General features: G+C 42.5%; 2 protein-coding genes across 3 annotated transcripts in view; one reads left to right on the plus strand and one right to left on the minus strand.

Annotated features, from left to right (window-relative positions):
* Positions 1-16,909, plus strand: part of LOC128770371 (potassium voltage-gated channel subfamily D member 2-like) — an 82,858-nt gene extending 65,949 nt beyond the window's left edge. The window contains exons 3-7 of one of the 2 annotated variants that reach the window (XM_053884737.1): positions 1,124-1,286; positions 1,625-1,723; positions 2,606-2,704; positions 4,511-4,731; positions 9,693-16,909. In XM_053884737.1, coding sequence (XP_053740712.1) covers positions 1,124-1,286; positions 1,625-1,723; positions 2,606-2,704; positions 4,511-4,731; positions 9,693-9,870 — 760 coding nt within the window. In that variant the 3' untranslated portion in view covers positions 9,871-16,909. The remainder of the gene's footprint in view (positions 1-1,123; positions 1,287-1,624; positions 1,724-2,605; positions 2,705-4,510; positions 4,732-9,692) is intronic. The other variant, XM_053884738.1, reaches the window with a different exon arrangement.
* Positions 14,256-18,774, minus strand: LOC128771383 (5-hydroxytryptamine receptor-like). The gene is made up of 3 exons (XM_053886802.1): positions 18,625-18,774; positions 14,479-15,813; positions 14,256-14,414 (listed from the first exon to the last, which is right to left on the minus strand). Exons 1-3 carry the CDS (start codon positions 18,772-18,774, stop codon positions 14,256-14,258), a joined length of 1,644 nt encoding a protein of 547 aa, XP_053742777.1.
* Between the last annotated feature and the right edge of the window lie 1,124 nt (positions 18,775-19,898).

The following is a 19,898-nucleotide window of genomic DNA, read 5'->3' on the forward strand; positions in this document are numbered from 1 at the left end:
GTCCTGTTCTGGGTTACGGGGAGTGCTGGAGCCTATCCCAGCGGTCATTGGACCCTGGACAGGTCGCCAGTCCATAGCAGGACACACACCATTCACACACACACCCACACTGAGGGGCAATTTTAGAGAGTCCAACTAACCCAGTGAGTCTTTGAGCTGCGGGAGGAAACTCAAGCAGGTACAGGGAGAGCTTGCCAACTTTGAATCGATTCGAACCCTGAATGTTCTTGTCGAGAGGCGACAGCGTGAACTATTGCTCCACTGTGCTGCTTGCTAAATAACCAGTGGAATAAAATAAATAATTACAAGACTGAATCACCTTTACTCTTGCATATGATTGTGAATTAAGTAACTCAAATATGTGTTTATTTTCAAAGCTTCCGGAGTAATGGGATCTTATTTTTGTTGCCTTTTAAATTGGCAGTGGGAGAGTTGGCTGCAATTTCTTAGGATTGGTTGCAAGTCGACAACATGACAAGTTTCTATCCAATAATTTTCGGAGTATGAATATTTTGGACAGTTTGGGGTCCAACAAGTTGTTTGAGAAAGCTTTTTTGTGCTTCCTGAAGATAAACCTGTTAGCTGTGTGGTGAAGGAGGATATTTTAGGTCGCAACAACTTCCCTGTCACCACTTTTCCGTTCATGTTAAAGTTATGATCTGTTACACTTCCATCTGGTCCAGAAACCCACACGCTTCAAAGATCTCTCCAGGGTTTGGTGTCACGCTGCGGCCATCCACTTTCACTTTCCCTCAATGAGACAAGACTCGCTGTATCTTTCAAAAGCCTTTCAACAAATAGAGGTCACAGGGGACACGCGGTCACCACGTGAAAAGAATTAGCCGAAGCCAGCAGGTGAGTAATTATATATGAAACAAGGTTTTAAAAGTGGAACATCACGGCGGCGTGCAGAAAGTAGGCCAGGGAAAAGAGACTTCACAAAAGTCCTATTTATTGCTCACCCACTTCATGTCAGTGACTTCTCCTTTCAAGCCGTGGAGGAATTCAAGGACACGGAACTATTTTAGGAGCATTAAAAATATCATGAAACAAACAACAACTGAAGACAATTGCGATCCTTTCATTCGTTTCACTCACGGGGCTTTGTTTTTCTGTGCCGCAGGTACGGTGACATGGTGCCAAAGACGATCGTTGGGAAGGTGTTTGGGTCCATATGCTCTCTGAGCGGGGTGCTGGTCATCGCCCTTCCTGTCCCTGTCATAGTATCAAACTTCAGTCGCATCTACCACCAAAGCCAGCGGGCGGAAAAACGACGAGCCCAGAGGGTACTGACACTCACCTTCCGTCTGACTCTCGTCCAGTTCCTTTTGTTCTGTCCAAATTCAACAGAAAACAGTCCTTTATCTCTCAGATCCTTCAACTGTTTGTGTTTGTATCTACTGCCGGCTTCAGTATTTTGCAGTGGGAGATGAAAAAAAAAACAAAAAAAAAAAACGCATTGTCTTCACTTTACAAATGAAATATGTGAATTTCCTCCCTACAAGTGTTTGCTAATGGACGCGGTTCTTCTCCTTCTACTGGGGGCTACCAGAGGGAGAGTGAGCCAATTAGTGTGTCAGAGAAATCGTCAGAGGCTAAAACAGAGGTCTGTTTGTTCAAACAGAAAACTCGGCTTGCTAGAATCCGTGCTGCGAAGATTCGAGGCACTAATGCCTATATGCGCTACAAACAAAATGGGCTCCTGATCGACTCACTGGAGGAGGTAACGGGGCCAAGCGGCGGCTCGGGGGCTGACTGACCGGGGCCTCGCTAAATGCTTGCATGCCGCTCTGCTCGGGGGCGGGGGGGGCCATATCACCACACTAAAACGGGAGGGGGGCTCCTCATGCTGAAACACAGGGGTTTGCTGTCATTCCAGCGCTTGGTGTCTCTCGTACATCACGACATTGACATGCTTCCTCAACAGTCTCTTTCTCTGTCCACACAGCAGGTGGGCCAAGCCGACGTGCTGGCCTTCTGGTGGAGCTCAACCATCACACTCACACTGACTCATGACCAACAAGCTCTGCATGTCTGTCCAACAGGGTTTGGAGGGGACGGAGGGCGTCTTGGGGTGTCCTGGACAGTAGGTCGCCTGCGGAGGCCGCCTGCTCAGTCTGCATCTCCTCTAAACTCTGTCTTCAATCTGCTGTTTGTGTTACTTCTAGAGCATCCGGGCTGTAGCGCAGACTAACATGACACACCTTCCATCCCAGGGCTTCATCAACGTGTGTGGTGCTGTTGTGGTTTCTGTGCCGTGTTTGGTGTTTGATCTGTGTCGAGGTGTGCCACTGCTGTTGTTCTGGTTCCGATTTGTCTGACAAAAAAAAAAAAGAAAAAGAATAAGAAAAAAAATCCGATCTTGGGAACACGCTGTTGTAGTCTCGCTCTGCATCTCTAAGTCATGCCCGTTCGACCAGGTTGTCAGTAGCTTGGCTGCCGTGCTACAGATCAGCATTTTCAAGCCTTCTTTGCTTTGTGTTCTTTCCACTACATCACCGAACTCGCTGTTGCCTGCGACTATTTTTCTCAAACGACTGAACCGGAACCTTCTCAATTACACTCTGTTTCTCTTTTACTTTTTTTTTTTTTTTTCCAATCCAAGGCCTCCAAGGAGGCAGGACAAGCCCTGGTGGGGAAGCCCCCCTCCCCTCCTTTTGAGAGCCAGCATCATCACCTGCTGCACTGCCTGGAGAAGACCACGGTAAAAACCCCTCCAACCACATCAAGCATTTATCAGCAGGAAACACTCGCCGGCATCATCTGTTATCATTCTGCTCACAGAATACTCAGGATGCTCTGCCATCTTTGTAGAATTGCATCACTCACTCAGCCGTAGCTGTCCACTGTTTCAGTGTTTATTCTATACGCACTGCCATTTGTTTGTTCTCACATTCTAAGATAACAATACACACAGTGCTTTGCAGTGTTTCAGTCAGTGCTTCACGCTTAGATATGCGTGCACATACGAACTGTTGCATTCTGGGTGATCAGCTGGTCTCAGCTGGCTTTTTTTTTTGCAAACAAACTGCTGCATCTGTTTAATGTGCTGTTAAAAATAGCTCCAAATGGGACAGGAGATGTCAAGTCAGTTTGCGAACTCATGCTAAACATAACGTGAGCCTGGGACTTTATTCCCTCTAAACAAAACAAGCTTATTTGAGCTGGTGATATCTATAATTTACAGTTGCAAGAGGCTTTGCCTGTGGCATGATTTTTACAATAACTAAAGAGGCTGTCCTTGAATCTTCACCTTAATGGCTCAATGACATGCGTCCGGAGGAGTGGAGGAAGGAATGTGGCATTGAAAGTGAGTTTGTTTAATGGTTTTGGGATCAAACAACAAACTATTTTGAATAAAAACATGTGTGTGTGAACTGTGTGGATGCAAACACAGAAAGCAGATTATTGTTATTGTTTTCATTTCTGCGACCACACTGCTCTTCAAACAAGTTTTCACGTTCGCTATTGGCTAAAAGATCGTGGCTGGTATTTTTTCCATTAAATATGTGATACAGTTTGTATTTCTCTTCACAATTTCTCTTTCACTTTGAATGCAGCAGTTTAACGCCACAGTTTTAGGTAGATATACTTATTTAAATATCACAATAAACATCATCAGCAACAACAAAACAAAAAAATTTATTCAACTTGACATATATTTTGAAAGGCGTATGATCACTTTTTACAAGTTATGAATTCCAAAAGAATTCCTGAGCAGGAATTATGTAAGTTGTGGTGTCGGTCATGAAACATCACTATTCTACTTTGTGAAAGCTCCTAGATGGGATTTGTTGAGTTGAGCTTTCGTCATTATGAACACAAAGAGAAGTCAATACATTCTGTCTGGGTCAAGTGAAGCAGACAGATTAAATAATGAGTGTGCTTTTATCTTTTACAATTGGATTCTTTGTCAAATCCAAAAGAGAGACAGAGAGACGAAAACCTTATGGTTTGCTTGATGAGGTCAGATTCCTGCTCAGTTATTTGGATTTTTTTTTTTTTTTTTTTTTTTAGTTCTCCATAGCTTGTTGAGAACAAACAAACGCAGATGGTTCGTTTGAAACATTATGTTGGTCACACACGAATTGACTGGAAAGACATGGATATGGTCAGTTTAGATGTTTGAATGCGCCTTAACATCAACCATCTCTGAAGAGATTTCAGTGCAGGTCAGAGCAGGATGAGTCGCAGCAGGTCACCATATCTATGGTGGTGTAACTCTGCCACCTCCTGGCTGAGACTCAAAATCCGCACACGACCTTCAGCTCTTACTCATTCCTCACAGAAGTGTGTGAGCTCACAGATGGCTCTTAATATGGACATCTGGCCCAATATATTTCTATTCCCTTGATGATTCATTCTCCAATTATTCAACTATTTTGTTGTGGATAGTGTCTGTTTAGCCTTCACCGAGAAACATCTTTACTCACCACCCTGCCGAGCGAAGCCCCGGCGTAATCGGATGATTCATGGTGAGCATTAAAGCTCAAACTCTTTTCCTCACCAGAATCACGAGTTTGTGGATGAGCAGACGTTCCAGGCCAACTGCATGGAGATCTCTGTGATGAACAAGTCAGGCTCACGTACTTCATCACTGTCCTCCTCCCCGCATGGATTCAGCTCCTGCTGCTCGCGGCGCCACAGGAAAAAGAGCAGCTTCAGCCTGCCAAGCACAAACAACCAGGAGCTGAGCACCATCCAGATACGAGAGAGGCCGGTGGTCAACAGGTAGTCTGCATCTCATTCACTTCTGAAGCATCTGGCACGTGTCCATACGTGTTTTGCAAATACATATGCTGTCACTTACTGAATGTTTGGTGCTGTTTTGCTGCAACGTGTGGCATCTAGCAGCTCTACACTCCCAGAAGGCTCCTGATAGGAGATATTACAGACCAGTGTGGAATCTTTGAGGCAAAAAAGTGAGGCATTCTAAGGTGCTGTAAAATGTCCTTCTTCATGTAAACTATTCAACATTCAAATATCATCATATTTATTAGTAGCAAGTTTCAGACTCATGCTCATGACATCTGAAGTCTGAAGAGCACTCGCCACGAAATATTTTAAAACACAGAAATACAGGAAGTGTAATTTACATTTAAATGAAATAGGATGGTGGAGCGGGTCAGTGGAGGCTGGGAGGAGAAGTACAAAGTAAGATTCATCACGTCCTCTTTCAGGCTTCACATTTATTTTACTGTAATGAGATTGTTCACTGGAATAACAAACAGGTTTCTTTTCAGTATTACTTACAGCCATGAACGGTCACTTCACTTCTTAGTGGACAGTAGGTCTGAAGATGGGATCTACTTGACTGAACTAGTTAACTCACCCACTTAATTACTGTACTGGATCGTGAAAAACAACATACTATGAGCAAAAGAGGATTTAATCTAAGATGTGGGAAACATTTACAATAGCATCTTCCCCATCTGATCTTCGTTCATGCCACTGGTCCATGAAAACCTGAGCATCTTCATCGATGCCACTTCAAACTCAGCCTCCTGTCTGTGTCTGCTGAACACTGACCATGAAAAGTTGACAAATGTGCATTGTGTTTCTGCTGTACCACACAGCTATTTGTTCTGTAGGAGTTTTATTGTTGGTGAAACACATTTCTATTTCACCCTGACAATTCTGCATAATGTTTCAGTGAAGAAAGAGCTGAGTCAAAAAAGCAAAGAGTTGCACTTCAGTCTACATACAGCATCATCTTATTCCAGTGGTCTTGTCTGTCTGACCTGTCTCTGGAGAGAGGGGAGTCTGGGGCGCTTTACTGCAGTTGTTGCCTAGGCAACCATGTCTGGATGGATGGCTGGATGGACCAACAGGTGGACAACTGGATGGATTCATGGGTGGATGGATGGATGCATAGATGATAGATGGATGGACAGACGAGCAGACAGATTGATTCATGGGGAGATGAATCAATCGACAGACAGAGAAATGGAGGTTCACAGATGATGGATGCATTCATGGATTGTGATGGATGGACAGATTTATAGATGATGGATGCATGGATGAATGGAGTGATGATGCATTCATGGACTGACGGATGGTTGGACAGATTTATGGATGATAGCTGGATGAATGGATGGACCAACGGTCACACAGATGGATGGATTCATGGGTGGATCGATGGATAGATAGATGGATGAATGAGGGATGCATAAACTGATGGATGGATGGACGGATGGGCAGACAGATGGACGGAAGAATGGATGGATTCATGGATGAATGAACAGATGATGCACTCATGAATTGGGGTAGGTACATGCATGGACGCTCATCCTATGTATATGTGTTAGAATTTTGAATTTTCACGAGTGGAATTGTTTGCAGAAGATGGGAAATGAATGAAGCAAACAAATCCAAGTTAAACTGCTAAAATAAACTCAGACTTGGTCACAGTCTGGGGAAGATAGAACTGTTTCAGAAAAGGTCACGTCAAAGTCGTGGTAGGACTAACAGGAGTACCTGAAACAAAAAAATATGTATATTGAGTGAGAGTGAGGACGAAATATTTATTTCACTATTTCCTTAACTCCACATGAACTTACCATGTCATAAGTCATAAGTTCTGGCCATAATTCGCTCTCACACACGCATAAACTCAACAAGGAAGATGATCGGAGTGTTTTGTCATATTCTAAAAAAAATATCTGTAACTTGAACAGTCACTTCGTATTACTTAAATATGGATGAGACTTTATTTTGCGCACGATTCTTTCCTCACCTTCTAAACGCTGGTGAAAATAGGGAGCAAAGGAAGCACAAAAGGCAGCGCTGAATGAGAAGCAGCAGATGATAGAACTCATTACAAGCACGGGGGAATCGTCTGTTTCACATATCTGCCAGCATCACTGCTACTTAAGTTCCACTGGACGACTTATCACAAGACAGAGTTCACAGATATCATACAAGTCCTTAAAAAGGAGAAATGGGGCTTTAATGTCCTTCTTTTTGCACAATTACTTTCAGTCTAAAGCAGCCACAATCCTCTTAAATTGATTTTTTTAAAAGAGGAGCAGAGTCCTTTCATCTGGATTGGGGATTATTATTTTGCATTCATGTAGAACAGATAAAACAAAGTAGGCGGTGGAAAAAGTGATGGTTGAGATAATGTGGGTAAATTCTGCATATTAATATTTTAAAATGGTCAGTGCTCTGATCAAAGCTCCCTGCTCTGAACACACACACACACACACACACACACACACTGACAGACCAAAAAGATGCACCCACCTGCATTAAAGGAGCTTTATTAACACAAAATATGCAATTTCATACGCGAGTGACCACATTTTCATCTCCTGCAGCCTGAATTCAGGACAAAAACAAACTCCCCAAACTTCATGGCATCCAATTTAATGACTCTGAGCAACGTATATACTATTTTAAATAAGTGTGCGCTTCATTAGAAAGATAGTAAGCACCTGCTGAATGTCAATTTCACTTTTAAAAGGTACAGTTTTCTTCCAATCTCTCTTTGTGCTTAGTGTGTGTCGCATCAAATTCTTACCCGAGGTTTGGGAGAGAAAAACTAATGTTGACTTCCATGCTAATGTTGACACACTCACCCGTGCATATTCAGGTCTCTCTCTCTCCTCCTGCTGGGCCGTGTTGGGACTCGTGTTGTGTTTCACTCAGCACTGGAGTTTGTGTTTGTTTGACCAATTCTGATTCGTAAACAGCAGCGGATCCATCTTCTCAGTGGAAATACCAATTTAGCAACTTGGGTGAAATCAAAAAGCCTCAGTTTGACGTTCAAATTTAACAACTGAGGGTTTTAATTATGAGCAAAGATCCGTGTTTGTACTTTGACTGTTCAAGCACACAGACGTGTTCGACGGCGAGTGTTTATACTGCCTTGCTCTGGATTGAGTTTAACTTTTCTCCTTACATTCCCGTCCTGTGAACACAGCGTTATGGCTGCACTTTCACCGAGTTTGTCTGCGGTCTTCCCTCACAAATCTTTATTTCTACATTTCTTCTAACAAGTATGAGAAAGTTCAAGAACAACTTGCATATTATATGAATTTCTCAAGTTATATTTAAGCTAACAAATATAGTATGGGCGTGTCATGAGACGCGTAGATCTAATTCGGACTACAAACATGGTGGAATAATGCTGTAAATGCTGTAGTAACACCAGGATTATCCTGTTTTGCTATGGAATCTCTCCCTCATGACATCACTAGCTGGTCATTTCTGGTCATCACCACATTGTTTTTGGGATGTTACAAACATATCTCCTTCTATACATTAAGAATGATAAATAAACCATGAGACAAAACATCATTTATAACACCTCAATGTCAATACAGATTTATTTTGATCAAGATGGAGATGAAGTGATTTAAGGAAGGTGCTGCTTTTGCCACTGTTCGCTCTCGTCTGGCAGACTATGTCTTCATTGTTATTGTTGACAAGTATTACATTAACATTCACAGAAAGTCCTCTGAGAAACTGCTAGCCACAAGCTAACCACTCCAACTCATCACTTGTAGTGAGAGTTGCCGCCTTTCGGGCTGCAAAAATAAGGATGTCGCCCATTTTTGGTGTGCAAATGGGTAGAAACATAAACAAAGATATCTTAGTTACATCCCTCCAACCCCCCTACTACCACCACCCTTCACCAAAACAGAGCGGCAGAACTGTGATGTCCAGATAACAAAGTCAGCTATCACTATTTATAGTATGAATGTGAAGATATCATTGCATTATGCCATGATAGCTCCCAGTCATGTCTACAGGGTCTCTTCAAAGCCGCACAACTCGGCTTTGTTGCAGTTCACGCTCCTGTTGCAGTTCTTGGAGGCTTTGCTGCATAAACGTACAACACGGGCTCCTGTTCTCCTCCATCTCAGGTTCTGGTTCTACCTGACAATTGAATAAGTAAGGGCACTTCTGAAAACAGACAACATCACTTCCTGAATTAAATAGTTTAAAGAGGGTTCATTTGCGCGTCAATTCCATGTTTCCAGGGACAGTAGTTGATCAGATCCAGGACGAATCATTGGAAAGAAAAACTATCCACAGAGCCTACGTGGCAGTTTTGAGGACGAAAAAGTGTCTGTCTCCCTCAAAAACTCTGCATCCTTCAGGGAAATAAAAAACATAAATGAAGTCTTTCAATGGAGAGCTAGCTAGAGGACTGATCCTTTTGCATCATCTGCTAATGGTTCTTGCTCGTGCTATTGACATCAATGAGACTCTCAAGGGCATTTGTGCAATAAAGGTTTGTGGGAGACTAATTTTCAAAACTCCATTAATCTCAAATACATCGACCTTGACACCGCTAAGGTGAAATGTTATCTTGCTCGCGCTTCCAAACCACGTAAAGGCAAAGTAGGTCCCTTTAAGAAATAACTGTTGAGAACTGTTTAGTCCAGTAAAAACAGTTTTACTTTCCTTGCTCCCCTTCCGTTTAATGTGTAACCAGAATTAGCCATGTATTAAGTTGTGAATATAGTGGTTGTTGACTGCTTTGTTGACAATATTGAAAAGATGAAAGTGGATTGGTGTGCAAGCAAGGTCAGAATCAAGAGTGGCAGTTTTGGGGAATTTGGGGTAGGGAGCGTCACCCAGCAGACTCTCCGGCTGGTTTTCTCTGACTGTGTCCAGTGAGGCAGCGTTGGTGTGAAACATTTCCAATTTCCACCCGCTCATTTCACCCTGGTGTTTTACAGCCGCGCCAGCCTGAACGCCAAACTGGACATGACGGTGCCCTTGAAGTGTGACGAGTCCTACATCACCCCTGCCATGGTCAGCCTGTCCGTCCCAGTGGTGACCTCATCAGACGGGGACGGCTCCACCACCACCTCCTCGTACTCTCAGAGCAACATTGTCCGAGTATCGGCCTTGTAGACGTCTGGGCCAGTCAGCCGACGGGTCGGAACAAGCACCGGATGCTGAGGAGAGGGACCACCGAGCATCAACCTGCCATAATCTAGATGGATTACAAGATCAGCAGAGGTTTTTCCTTTTTCTTTTGAAGTAGTGATCTCATCTGATGTCAACCGCTGCATGGTGTTCCAGTCATGTGGACAGCTGATGGTGAAGCGACCAGCAGATCTTGCCTCATGAAGCACAGCAGAGCAGAGACACGCTGCCACTGGATCGTTGTTGCCTACACATTCTGAAAAAAAAAAGAAGAAAAAAAAAAAGACTTTATTTTTGAATCTGCGATGAAGTTGTTTTCCTCGTCTTCTGTGAGGGGCAGATGTTCAACGACGGGTCTTAATGGCCGCTGAAGCACACACGTTCATTAACCAAGAGGCTTCTCTGTGAATATTCAACCGCTCGCGCCGTTTTTTTGTTATGTTTTTTTAGAAGCCGGTTCCCAACGGTCACTGATGTAAATTCAGACATGCATCCTCTGGAATGTTGTGAATATTCTTTCATTCATTCGTTCATCGGTGTCATCGCTTGAAGAGTAAAACAATGTGCCGCGCATCATGCCATGTCTGTGAAACGTGCCAGTGGAAGTCAACAGTTTGTGTTTTCGCTTTCATACTCGACACTGACATGTGAGATCCGCCACCGCCAATAAGTAAATACTATCGAGAGACATGAAACGCTCCCATCGGCCTTGGAGGTAGGAGTACGACTAATAATGTTCAGTGTACGGCCAATTCCCAACCACTTCCTGCCGAAAAAGCAAGACGTCACTGTGTTCAATGGCCATTTTTGTAGTTTTATTTTTATCATGCTGTAAATATCTCAGAACTTTATCGACCACATTTGGATCCAGTTCTTTCTAGATTTAGTTGACAGTTGTTGACACACTATTTCTGTCTGTTAACGGGTTGAATTAAGGATTTGCATGCTGCCATCCGCCGAATTCTGTTTTTATTGAAAGTAAGCCTTTTGTCTTTGCTTCCTGTCGAGGCTTTGCCAGTCAGAATCAGACCATGGAAACAGGTGAGTGATGGTTGTGTAATGATGTCACTTCTACAAATCATGGACTTGATCTATGAGCGGATTAAAAGGGAAAAATTCAAACATTGTGCATTTGGTGCAGTGGATCAATAAATACTGTAGCTCAACTGAATCATCCACTCCAATGACCCATGTCTGTTTTTTTTATTTTTTTTAAGTCAAAAGCAACCAAATGCAGATGTTCTGAGGCAGATTTGCCCATTTAGTAGGTACCAAAACATGCAACTCATTGGGTCACTTAAATGTGGCCCTTATAAATTATATAAATAGTATCTCATTTTATCTGTTTGTTTTCTCTCCAAATGGCAAGTAACACTTGCAATGAACATTTTAAATAAATAATTAATATTTCTTCTAAAAAGGATAAAATACATTCCTTTCCCGGTCCCTCAAAATAAAGAAGAAAAAATACCTTGTATAAAGTGCTTTCATTATTTATGCATAATAAAACTGCATATAACATCACGGTGTAATAATCCCTTTTTTTTTTTTTTTTTTCTTGCAAAATTGAAGTAACATTTTTGCCTCGTTGGCTCGCACAACAATCACAGTATGTAATGTGGCCCCTTCAAAAAATGACTTGCCCACCCCAGTGGTACGTTTGCTAATGTAACTATGAAGTTTGTGGAGTTTACATGGTCTTGGATGAGAAGATGCAACAACCCATCCGAGTTATCAGTGGTAGGAATCGTGTCTATATTTAGTATGTTGTAAAGATATGTGCGCACATCTAGGTGCAATGAGAAGAAGTCACCCTCATTTAAAAATTGTTTTTTATGTTGCCACCAAACAGAGGAGAGCACTGTATGGATGTGCAGATCTGTCCATCTCTGATGTGCTTGTAAAAGTGATTTCTCTCAGGATGGATGACCAACGGTTTATTAATGTCACGTGATCAAGGAGATCGCAGGCCCCAAAAAGTTCTGGATCAACTGTCTCCATGTCAAATTTGACTACACCAGAGCACTCTGGGGTAAAACATTACTGAAATTAAGAAGAAACGTTATGCTTTTTCTGGTTAAAATAGATTTTTTTTTCAAGCACTAAATGCTGTTTTGGAGCTGTCCATGGTCCTGAGTTAAATAGTTTCAGACCACACTGGTAACAGATGCAGTGTGTTGAGGGAAAGCAGTCCATACTCTTTAATATGTACAAACAGAGAACTAAATAAATCTTCCCCCAGCTTCTCTCCACGGATGAGCAATGTTGCTGTCAGAAATAAATGGTGACGCCATACAATGAAGCGTAAAGCAATGAATCTGATGCTTGATCAAGACTTATTTTTAATTTTAGAACAGATTTGTCTGCTGGAGTCCAAGAAAAGCACGACACTGCTAGTCATTTTGGTGGTCACAAGCTCACTGGGAGGTCGGGATTTTGATAAAACCTGGAAAGCAGATGTATGTCAGCTATTCAAGGAGCAAAAGAGTCTTTTGTGTTGTTATCACTGACTCAAGCTAAAGGAGCAGAACTTGCTTTTCTTGTGCTAAACACACACAAATACTGCAAACTGTAAAACTACTAGAGATTTCGGTTTTAATTTGATTTTACAGGAAGAACGTACATTGATGGAGCTTGCATGCTTTCTGCCTCCCAGGGATTCTCTGGTGAATCATGGGCCACGTGACGCCCGTCAGAAAACAACTGTTTTCACTCCCGTTTTGAATTTTATACAGTGATCTTTGAATTATCGTGTCTGTTTTAGTCCTATTTTTGTCGTGTTACGCAACGTTGTAATAACAAGGTGCAGGATGGACATGTGGGGACGTGACTGGCCCTGTGGGGGGCTCTTAGTTGTGGTGTCCCTGGAGTGGAAGTAGCAGGCCTCCACGACGCCCCACATGCTGAGATAATTACATCCAACCGAGCCGCTCCGGAACCTTCCCACAAGTCGGACTGCAAGATAATACAGAGGCTGATGGAATTAAGACTCTTTCATCCCTTCAAACATGTTTACACTGACAGCAGACGACAAAAACACACATTATTTATTCAATTTACTCAAACTACAACTAAAAGACCACATAGTGGATAAAGTGAACAATTTAAACCAATGAACCCAAAAATAAAATCTGGACTAGAATATGGCTGCTCACTTTTGCCGGCAACATTCAGTGTGTCACAGTAAATTGAACTACTGTATATGGCAGCCATTGTTGGGAATATTATTGTCATCTTCTCAACAATGAAGACACATGAATGAGAATGTTAAATGGATTCCAAGAGTCGGAGTGAATGACATGGAAATCTAAGCCTTTAAAAGTGACAGTTGGACAAAGCTTCAACAGTCCTGTCCATTTAGCACTATTAGCATTATTAGAAATATATTATTAGAAAGCTAAAAATGATCATTTATTGATGTTGTAGTCAAGACTGTTTTGAGACCAACGCTAGAATAGACGCATTTCAGGCCACTGATAGTTGCAGTAGTTCTTGACCAACTTCAACAATGGAAACTTTGGTCTTTCGTCTTAAAATAAATAGCATGATTGAAAGTTAGTGTTGCTTTAAGACATTGCGGTTTTGTGCTTCCTTCTGTGTCCAGTACAAGAGGAGGTAGGAAATATTAAAATCAGTACAAGTCACTCGATCCGTTTAGATACGTTGGCTGAGACGTGCAAAACACATTTACAAACTCTTGGAACAAAATTAAAAATAGCTAAACAAACTTCTTTAGCAAACACATTTTGTGCAAGTGTATTTTACAGTGTATTTCCAAGTTTGTAAATATGTTTTCTGAGTTTGTAACTTTGTTTTTCGAGTCTGTAAGTGTGTTTTTCCAGTTTGTAACACATCTTAAAACGTCTTCCTGCATTTAGTTAACTCCCAATTGTGATCCTCCACAACTGGTACAAATGGAACATTCCAACACCTACTTCATGATCATGATCATAATTTGGTCCCCTCCCATTCGGTACGAGTCTTCGGAAAATTTGCACACAGTGGAAACATGTTTACGTTTTGTGAAAACAAATTTATAAACCGAAAACGCATTAACAGACTTGGAAATACACTTACAAACTTAGGGAAAATAATAAACTTTATAAATCAGTTTGAAACACTGTAAATGCTATTTGTAAATTTGTTGCAAGAGTTTGTCTTTTTTTTTTTTTTTAAATATGTATGTGATGCAGTTCTCTGCCACCGTAGTTACAACCTGCCCAAACCCAACATCCATGTTTACTGTCATGTAGAAGTTCAATTCTCAGCTAACTGTGCATTTAATACATTTCTCAGATATCAATGTGAAAGTGAACAATCTAACTGAAGTGACATCCAGCTCTGACGTTAGTTCCTTCAGTACAAAAACATCAAGATTCCTTGGTAAATAGGGATCGCACTCTCCTCTTGAGCCGATGGAACTCAGTCCTGAACTGAGGATTTAGTGCTGCATATATGATGGGGTCACTGAGTGAAGTGATGCAGGCGATGGACACAGACAGGATCTCCACATTCAGATCCAGCGTCATCTACGAAGGATCAGAGCAGATTAGAGGTGTGCAGCTCACACACCCACGTGCAGCACACACTTACCACTGTATATTTGTTTTCGTGAACGGCAAAATTGAGCAGGATGGTGGTGATCAACGGCAGCCAGAACAAGAGGAAGGTCAGGATGATGTAGCCGGCACGTTTGGCTAAGTTGCTCTCCTTCCTCTTGGTTGCTCGTTCCCGGCTGGACTTCGCCGGCATCATACACACCGCCCCGAGGACTTGTGCTTCCGTTGTAGTCGCTTCAGTTTGAGTCAGACCAGGATCGAGCGCAGCAACAGCCAAGGCCTCTCCTCCATTAATGAGGGAAAGAGGACATGTTTTGACCAAATCACTGTGGATTTTCACTGCCTGTGGTTTTGAGCTTGCAACACTTGCTTCCACCGTGGACGGTTTGCCCTCAGTGGCGCTGTCACTCTGCTCAGATTTCACTGGGTTCTCACCGGAACCTTCAGGCGATTTTGTTTCCATCTGGTTTCTCTTCTCTGTCGCACAGTTCTGTACAAGTTCCGGTTCTTGCAAGGCAACAGAATCCTTCTTTGACCCGTCTTTTGTCTCCAACTCCACCAGTTCCAGTGGCATTTGGTTTTTCTCTTCTTGTGGCACTGATATCTTCTCAGACACAGGGACAGTCCCCTGGTCAAATATCTTCCGATTGTGTGCTCGCACATGGGTAAATATCCGAGTGTAGAATCCGATAATGACGGCAAAGCAGGCCGCCCACAGAGGGAAAAGTGTGTAAAGTCCAAATGTATCATAAGAGGACGCCTCTCCCTGTGGGGATCTGCAATACACATGAACAGGAGAGTCTTTGAGAAACATCACGGAAGACAGCGCCAGCAGGACAGCTAAGATCCATGTGAGAGGAATCAACACGATAATCCTGCGGCGTCTCTGCACAGTTTTGAAAGGCTGCGCGATGGCTTGGTACCTCTCAGCGCTGATGCAGGCCAGAGTTAACAGTTGGACGCAGCAGCTGAAGGAGAAGGAGACGATTTGGGCGTCACAGATGAGCTGGTCCAAACGCCTCTGCTGGTGCACAAACAGAACAATTGTGAAAAGAACCGGACAGTCGACCAGACATCTGAGAATATCTATCGTGGCCAGGTTCACAACCAGAGCATTGTTCCACGTCCGCAGGGATTTTTGGTAGTAGACTGCCAGGATGACGAACAAATTTGCTGCGACGCCGACGACCGACGTGATCCCCAAGATCAAGCTGTTGGCCGTCACAAATCCTACATCAATGTATTGGTCCCAGATGCTGTGGTTCCCAAATGTGGCTGACAGGTCGCTTTTCATTTCCAAACTCAAAGGGCTGCCATGTTCACGCTGAGTCCCCGGACCTGAATTTTCACTAGAGCTGCTGCTGTTTGGCTGCAGAGTGAACATTAGTGGAAGAACCTTCCGGGCGGACAATTAAAGCCAAAGTGTCCGCCCTTTTCATTATCGCTCCACGGCTCCAGCAGGTCACCTGGGAGTTTCCCCTCTTCACATTCATTAAAATCTGGGATGCTGATTTACAGAAGAGGCAGCTGGAAAAAAAAAAAGTCTTGTTGTTAATTAAAAAAAAACAGTTATGTCACTGGAGTCAATCTACTTTGAAAAGACGGTGGGGTGGTTTAAAGGATGGGGCAGGTGTCCGTGTCTCGCCAAGGTGAAGCACTTGACGTCAACAGTGGCAGATGGATGACTTGGGACTTTTTGACTTTGGCTCAGGAAATAAAAGGGCGGATTAGAGCATTGTGTTGTGTAATCCTGTTTGCTGATAAAAGTGTGAAATGCTCTTTGCTGCAAATGTGCAAGCTTATGTACTATGCCAAATCTGGGATTACATCAACACCATATATTTCCTTGTACAACAACCAGGGATATTGAATTGACTGGGTTCCCATTAAAATTCAAAGGAGTTTGCAAAATAATAGTAGCAGCAGCCCAATACATTTAGAGAATTAGGTAGGATAACGTGGGGTGAGCCAGTACAAAAGGAGTGAAGAGATCTGAAACAAATACACATGATTTACGTCAACGTTGAAGCAAAACTAAACGTTAGTCCGCAGTCCATTCTCTTCATCCCCAAAAATAAAGAGGAGCTCATTTCTCTCTTGCACACTGATTCAAAAGAAGGCAACTGGGAAAGTCCAGTTTTAAAACATGTAAACAAACTTCTGGTGAGGAGCTGAACGGACGGAATTTTCTGTCTTGCTCTCAATAATGACCCTGTAATGACCCGTGATAACATCAGAACGACAGCAGTGCTCTGTTACATATTCATTTTCACAACAGTTTAATCTTTCTCTGATGTTCTTCTTCTGTTTTGGAAAATTAAATATAACATTCACTTGGTTTAGCAGCAGATTCTAAAGCATCTGTGTGAAACCTCAAAATGAACAAACACAAATACATCCTTTATAAGACGTGAACATATTACATTTAAGCTTCTTCTGTAAGTGTGTGCTGACCAGGAGTCAAACCTGCATCTGCCAGGCCACAGGGAACCTTTCTACCCACTGTGCTAACAGATCACATGAGAGATCCAGCCCTGTGTTTGCCTGCGTATCTTTTTCCTGCTCTTAAACAGGATACTGAGGCCAGTGAGGCAGTCCTCCTGGCACTCTGTATTTAGCTGGTGCCTACTCGCTGTGATGGATTTGCTTTCGGTTGATGCTGCAGGTGGGCGGCTCCCTCCCGCTCTGCCGCATCCTCACTCACCTGCCGCAAGTACCAATCGGCACAGCTGAAGGTCATTTGTTCAGTCCACTCAAGCAGCAAGGAAGATTGTTTTGCCGCTGTTTAATTCTTCCTCTTCTGAATAAACTCAAATTCATAAACTTCAGCTCACCTGAAACATCACAACAACCTTCACACAACATATCGATCATGTCCCCAACAGCTTCATCAGCTCTCTGTCTGACCTTGCATTAGTATTGAGTGCTGCATCACCTTGGGCCTTAATGCTTGGTGAGAAACTTCCAAAAAACTCCCACAAACTCCTCTGCACCAATGTCCCAACATTTACTGCCAAAACATTTATCTGTATTTTACTACGTTTTAAAACAAATTTTAGGAGGAGATTTTAGGAGGCTAATATAAAATACATTTGCTTTCTTACATTTTTAATATTTAAACCAAGGGGCTGTGCCCCATGCTGGAGGCATCTCACCTGGCTGAGAGAGAGAGTGTGGTGGAACTGTTTTCAGAAGCCAAATTTGGATTGCATTAACTTACTTTTCATTTTTTTGTTGCTTCTTCTGAAGCTTGTAGCTGCATCACTGACATCACTACTAACAAGAGACACAGAAACCTAAATATATATATATATATATATATATATATATATATATATATATATATATATATATATATATATATATATATATATATATATATATATATATATATATATATATAAGAAATGTGTTTCTTAGATCATGTTTAATGAATTCTCCAGTCAGTACAAACAAGTTACTGTGTTTCTAAGCAACACATCTCCAGAGTCTGGCGCAGAGACCTGTTTTGGCCCTTGATAGTTTTCAAGCACCCCTCAGCCTCTCTCATTGAATTTTTTTATTTACAGCTTCACTGCATTGTAAAATGTAAACTGTAAAACTTCCTAAAATTGCAACTTGAAGTGCAGGTTGAAAATATGTTGGAAAGCAATTTTTGTTAGTGTCTCTCCAAACGCCACTGCGACTGTCACAGTCGGGGGGGAGGGAGACCGCACGGCTGCTCAGTGACCAGATATAAACACCTGGACATTGCTCCTGTCACCTGGCAGAAAAACACAAATATAAAAGCTGAGGAGTGAAAGTTTGCAGAGATTCACCATCTCATTTTGTTTATTCTTGCCATGAGTTCTTATCCTGTTGTAACATGAAAATGTCTTACTTTTTCTCCAATTACAACTGTTAGTTTTATAGTCACAACCTCATAGTGATGTTAAATAACGCACCAACTATTCGAAGTGTAACTTGTCTTGGGCAGAAGCAGCAGATTTTTTTAACCCAGGTGACTGGAATACAATTGCAGTTATAAACAGGTTTGGAGAAACATGATTTAGAACTCTGGGTACAGTGATCCCGTTTATGAGTTGTAAACTGCTTTTATTTTTTTTAGATCAAGATGCCATAACTTCTATATAATCTAAATTTGCCTCAAGAAAGTCACCTACCACACAGCAGTGCTCACTTGGCACATCATGGGCCAAGCTTCGGCCACCACCCATGATCTGGCCGTGAACCTTCGAACCCATCCATGGTGGATGGTGGATATATCCTGCATGTTCTGTTGCTTCTCCAACACTGTCATTTCTATGTGGAGGATGTGAGCACTCTCCATACTGGTATGGCTCTGGTTTCCTCTCACTGTCCAGAGGGTGAATTGAAAATGTATGCGTGTATGACTTTGTGTTTCAGCCCCAAACCAGGACTGATGGAGGGAGTGGAGGAACAATGTTGACTGAAAGACCTGCCGACCCTTATGGATATGTAGTAACAGCTGTGGAATATTCAAGCAACTGTTCAACTGTTCCTAGTGTCAGTCGATGCCTTGGGAATCTTTTCAAATCCAAATCACTTTATTTAGACACATTTATTTACAACAGCAGGAGCAACCGAATACAATGAGGGATTAAAAAAAAAAAAAAAAAAAAAAGACACCAGACACCACCGATTTAAAATAGCGAAGAGCCACAGCCGCCTCATGTTACTGAGCACAGACCAGTGACAGAATGAGGTTTCACTCCTCATGCTAATCATGTTTTTACTGGCTCTTGGTGTCGGGGATTAGAGGACTGGATTCCGATCAGATCACTCAGGGATTAGACCGGTGATCTGAGGAAAGGAGAGCGGGATGAATCCTTGTGAGATAGTGATAGCACCATCATGAAGGCGGACAGGGTTACATCAGAACTCATTTGCATTTATTGGTGGGCGGATTCGCTCACGATAGTGAACTAACCACAGCGCTCACTTCTGAAGGGTCCGTGATGGACTTTTATGGGGAAGATTATTCTGAAGCTTATTTCATAAATCAGCTGTTGCAGATCAAGAATGGAGACTGAGCCTAGTCTTAGTAATAATCGATGGGGTTTAGGGAGCCTGGACCCAGGTGTGTGGGACGAGATGAAGGGACCAGAGGAGAAGGTTCATGGATGCAGTGAGGGACATATTTTGACTCACTAGGCTGAGGTGGAGGAACTGAATCACCATGGCAACCCTTTTAATGCCGAAATACAAAGACAAGAACGAAAGTGAAACTAAGCAGGGGTAAACAGTCGAACAACATATGAAAACCAATAAAAACTTTAACATCACCACCTGGGGAAATAATGAAACAAATGTGACTACATTTTGTGCAAATTGTGTTTCGTGCATTTATTTCTTGTGAAACGCACACTTGGGAACAAATAGGCATCTAGCGTGGCGGTCTTAAAGTCACTCATCTGAACACTGCTCGAAAAA

The sequence above is a fragment of the Synchiropus splendidus genome, chromosome 14 (genome assembly GCF_027744825.2).
Source record: "Synchiropus splendidus isolate RoL2022-P1 chromosome 14, RoL_Sspl_1.0, whole genome shotgun sequence".
NCBI classification, from domain to species: domain Eukaryota; kingdom Metazoa; phylum Chordata; class Actinopteri; order Syngnathiformes; family Callionymidae; genus Synchiropus; species Synchiropus splendidus.

Bases quoted from the DNA above. Each gene is read 5' to 3' on its own strand.
- LOC128771383 (XM_053886802.1), bottom strand. From the start codon at position 18,774: ATGGAGAGTGCTCACATCCTCCACATAGAAATGACAGTGTTGGAGAAG. The intron at 15,814-18,624 runs GTGAGCACTGCT...TTCACTCTGCAG, and splicing joins CTTGGCCCATGATGTGCCAA to CCAAACAGCAGCAGCTCTAG. The intron at 14,415-14,478 runs GTAAGTGTGTGC...GATCCTTCGTAG, and splicing joins ACGAAAACAAATATACAGTG to ATGACGCTGGATCTGAATGT.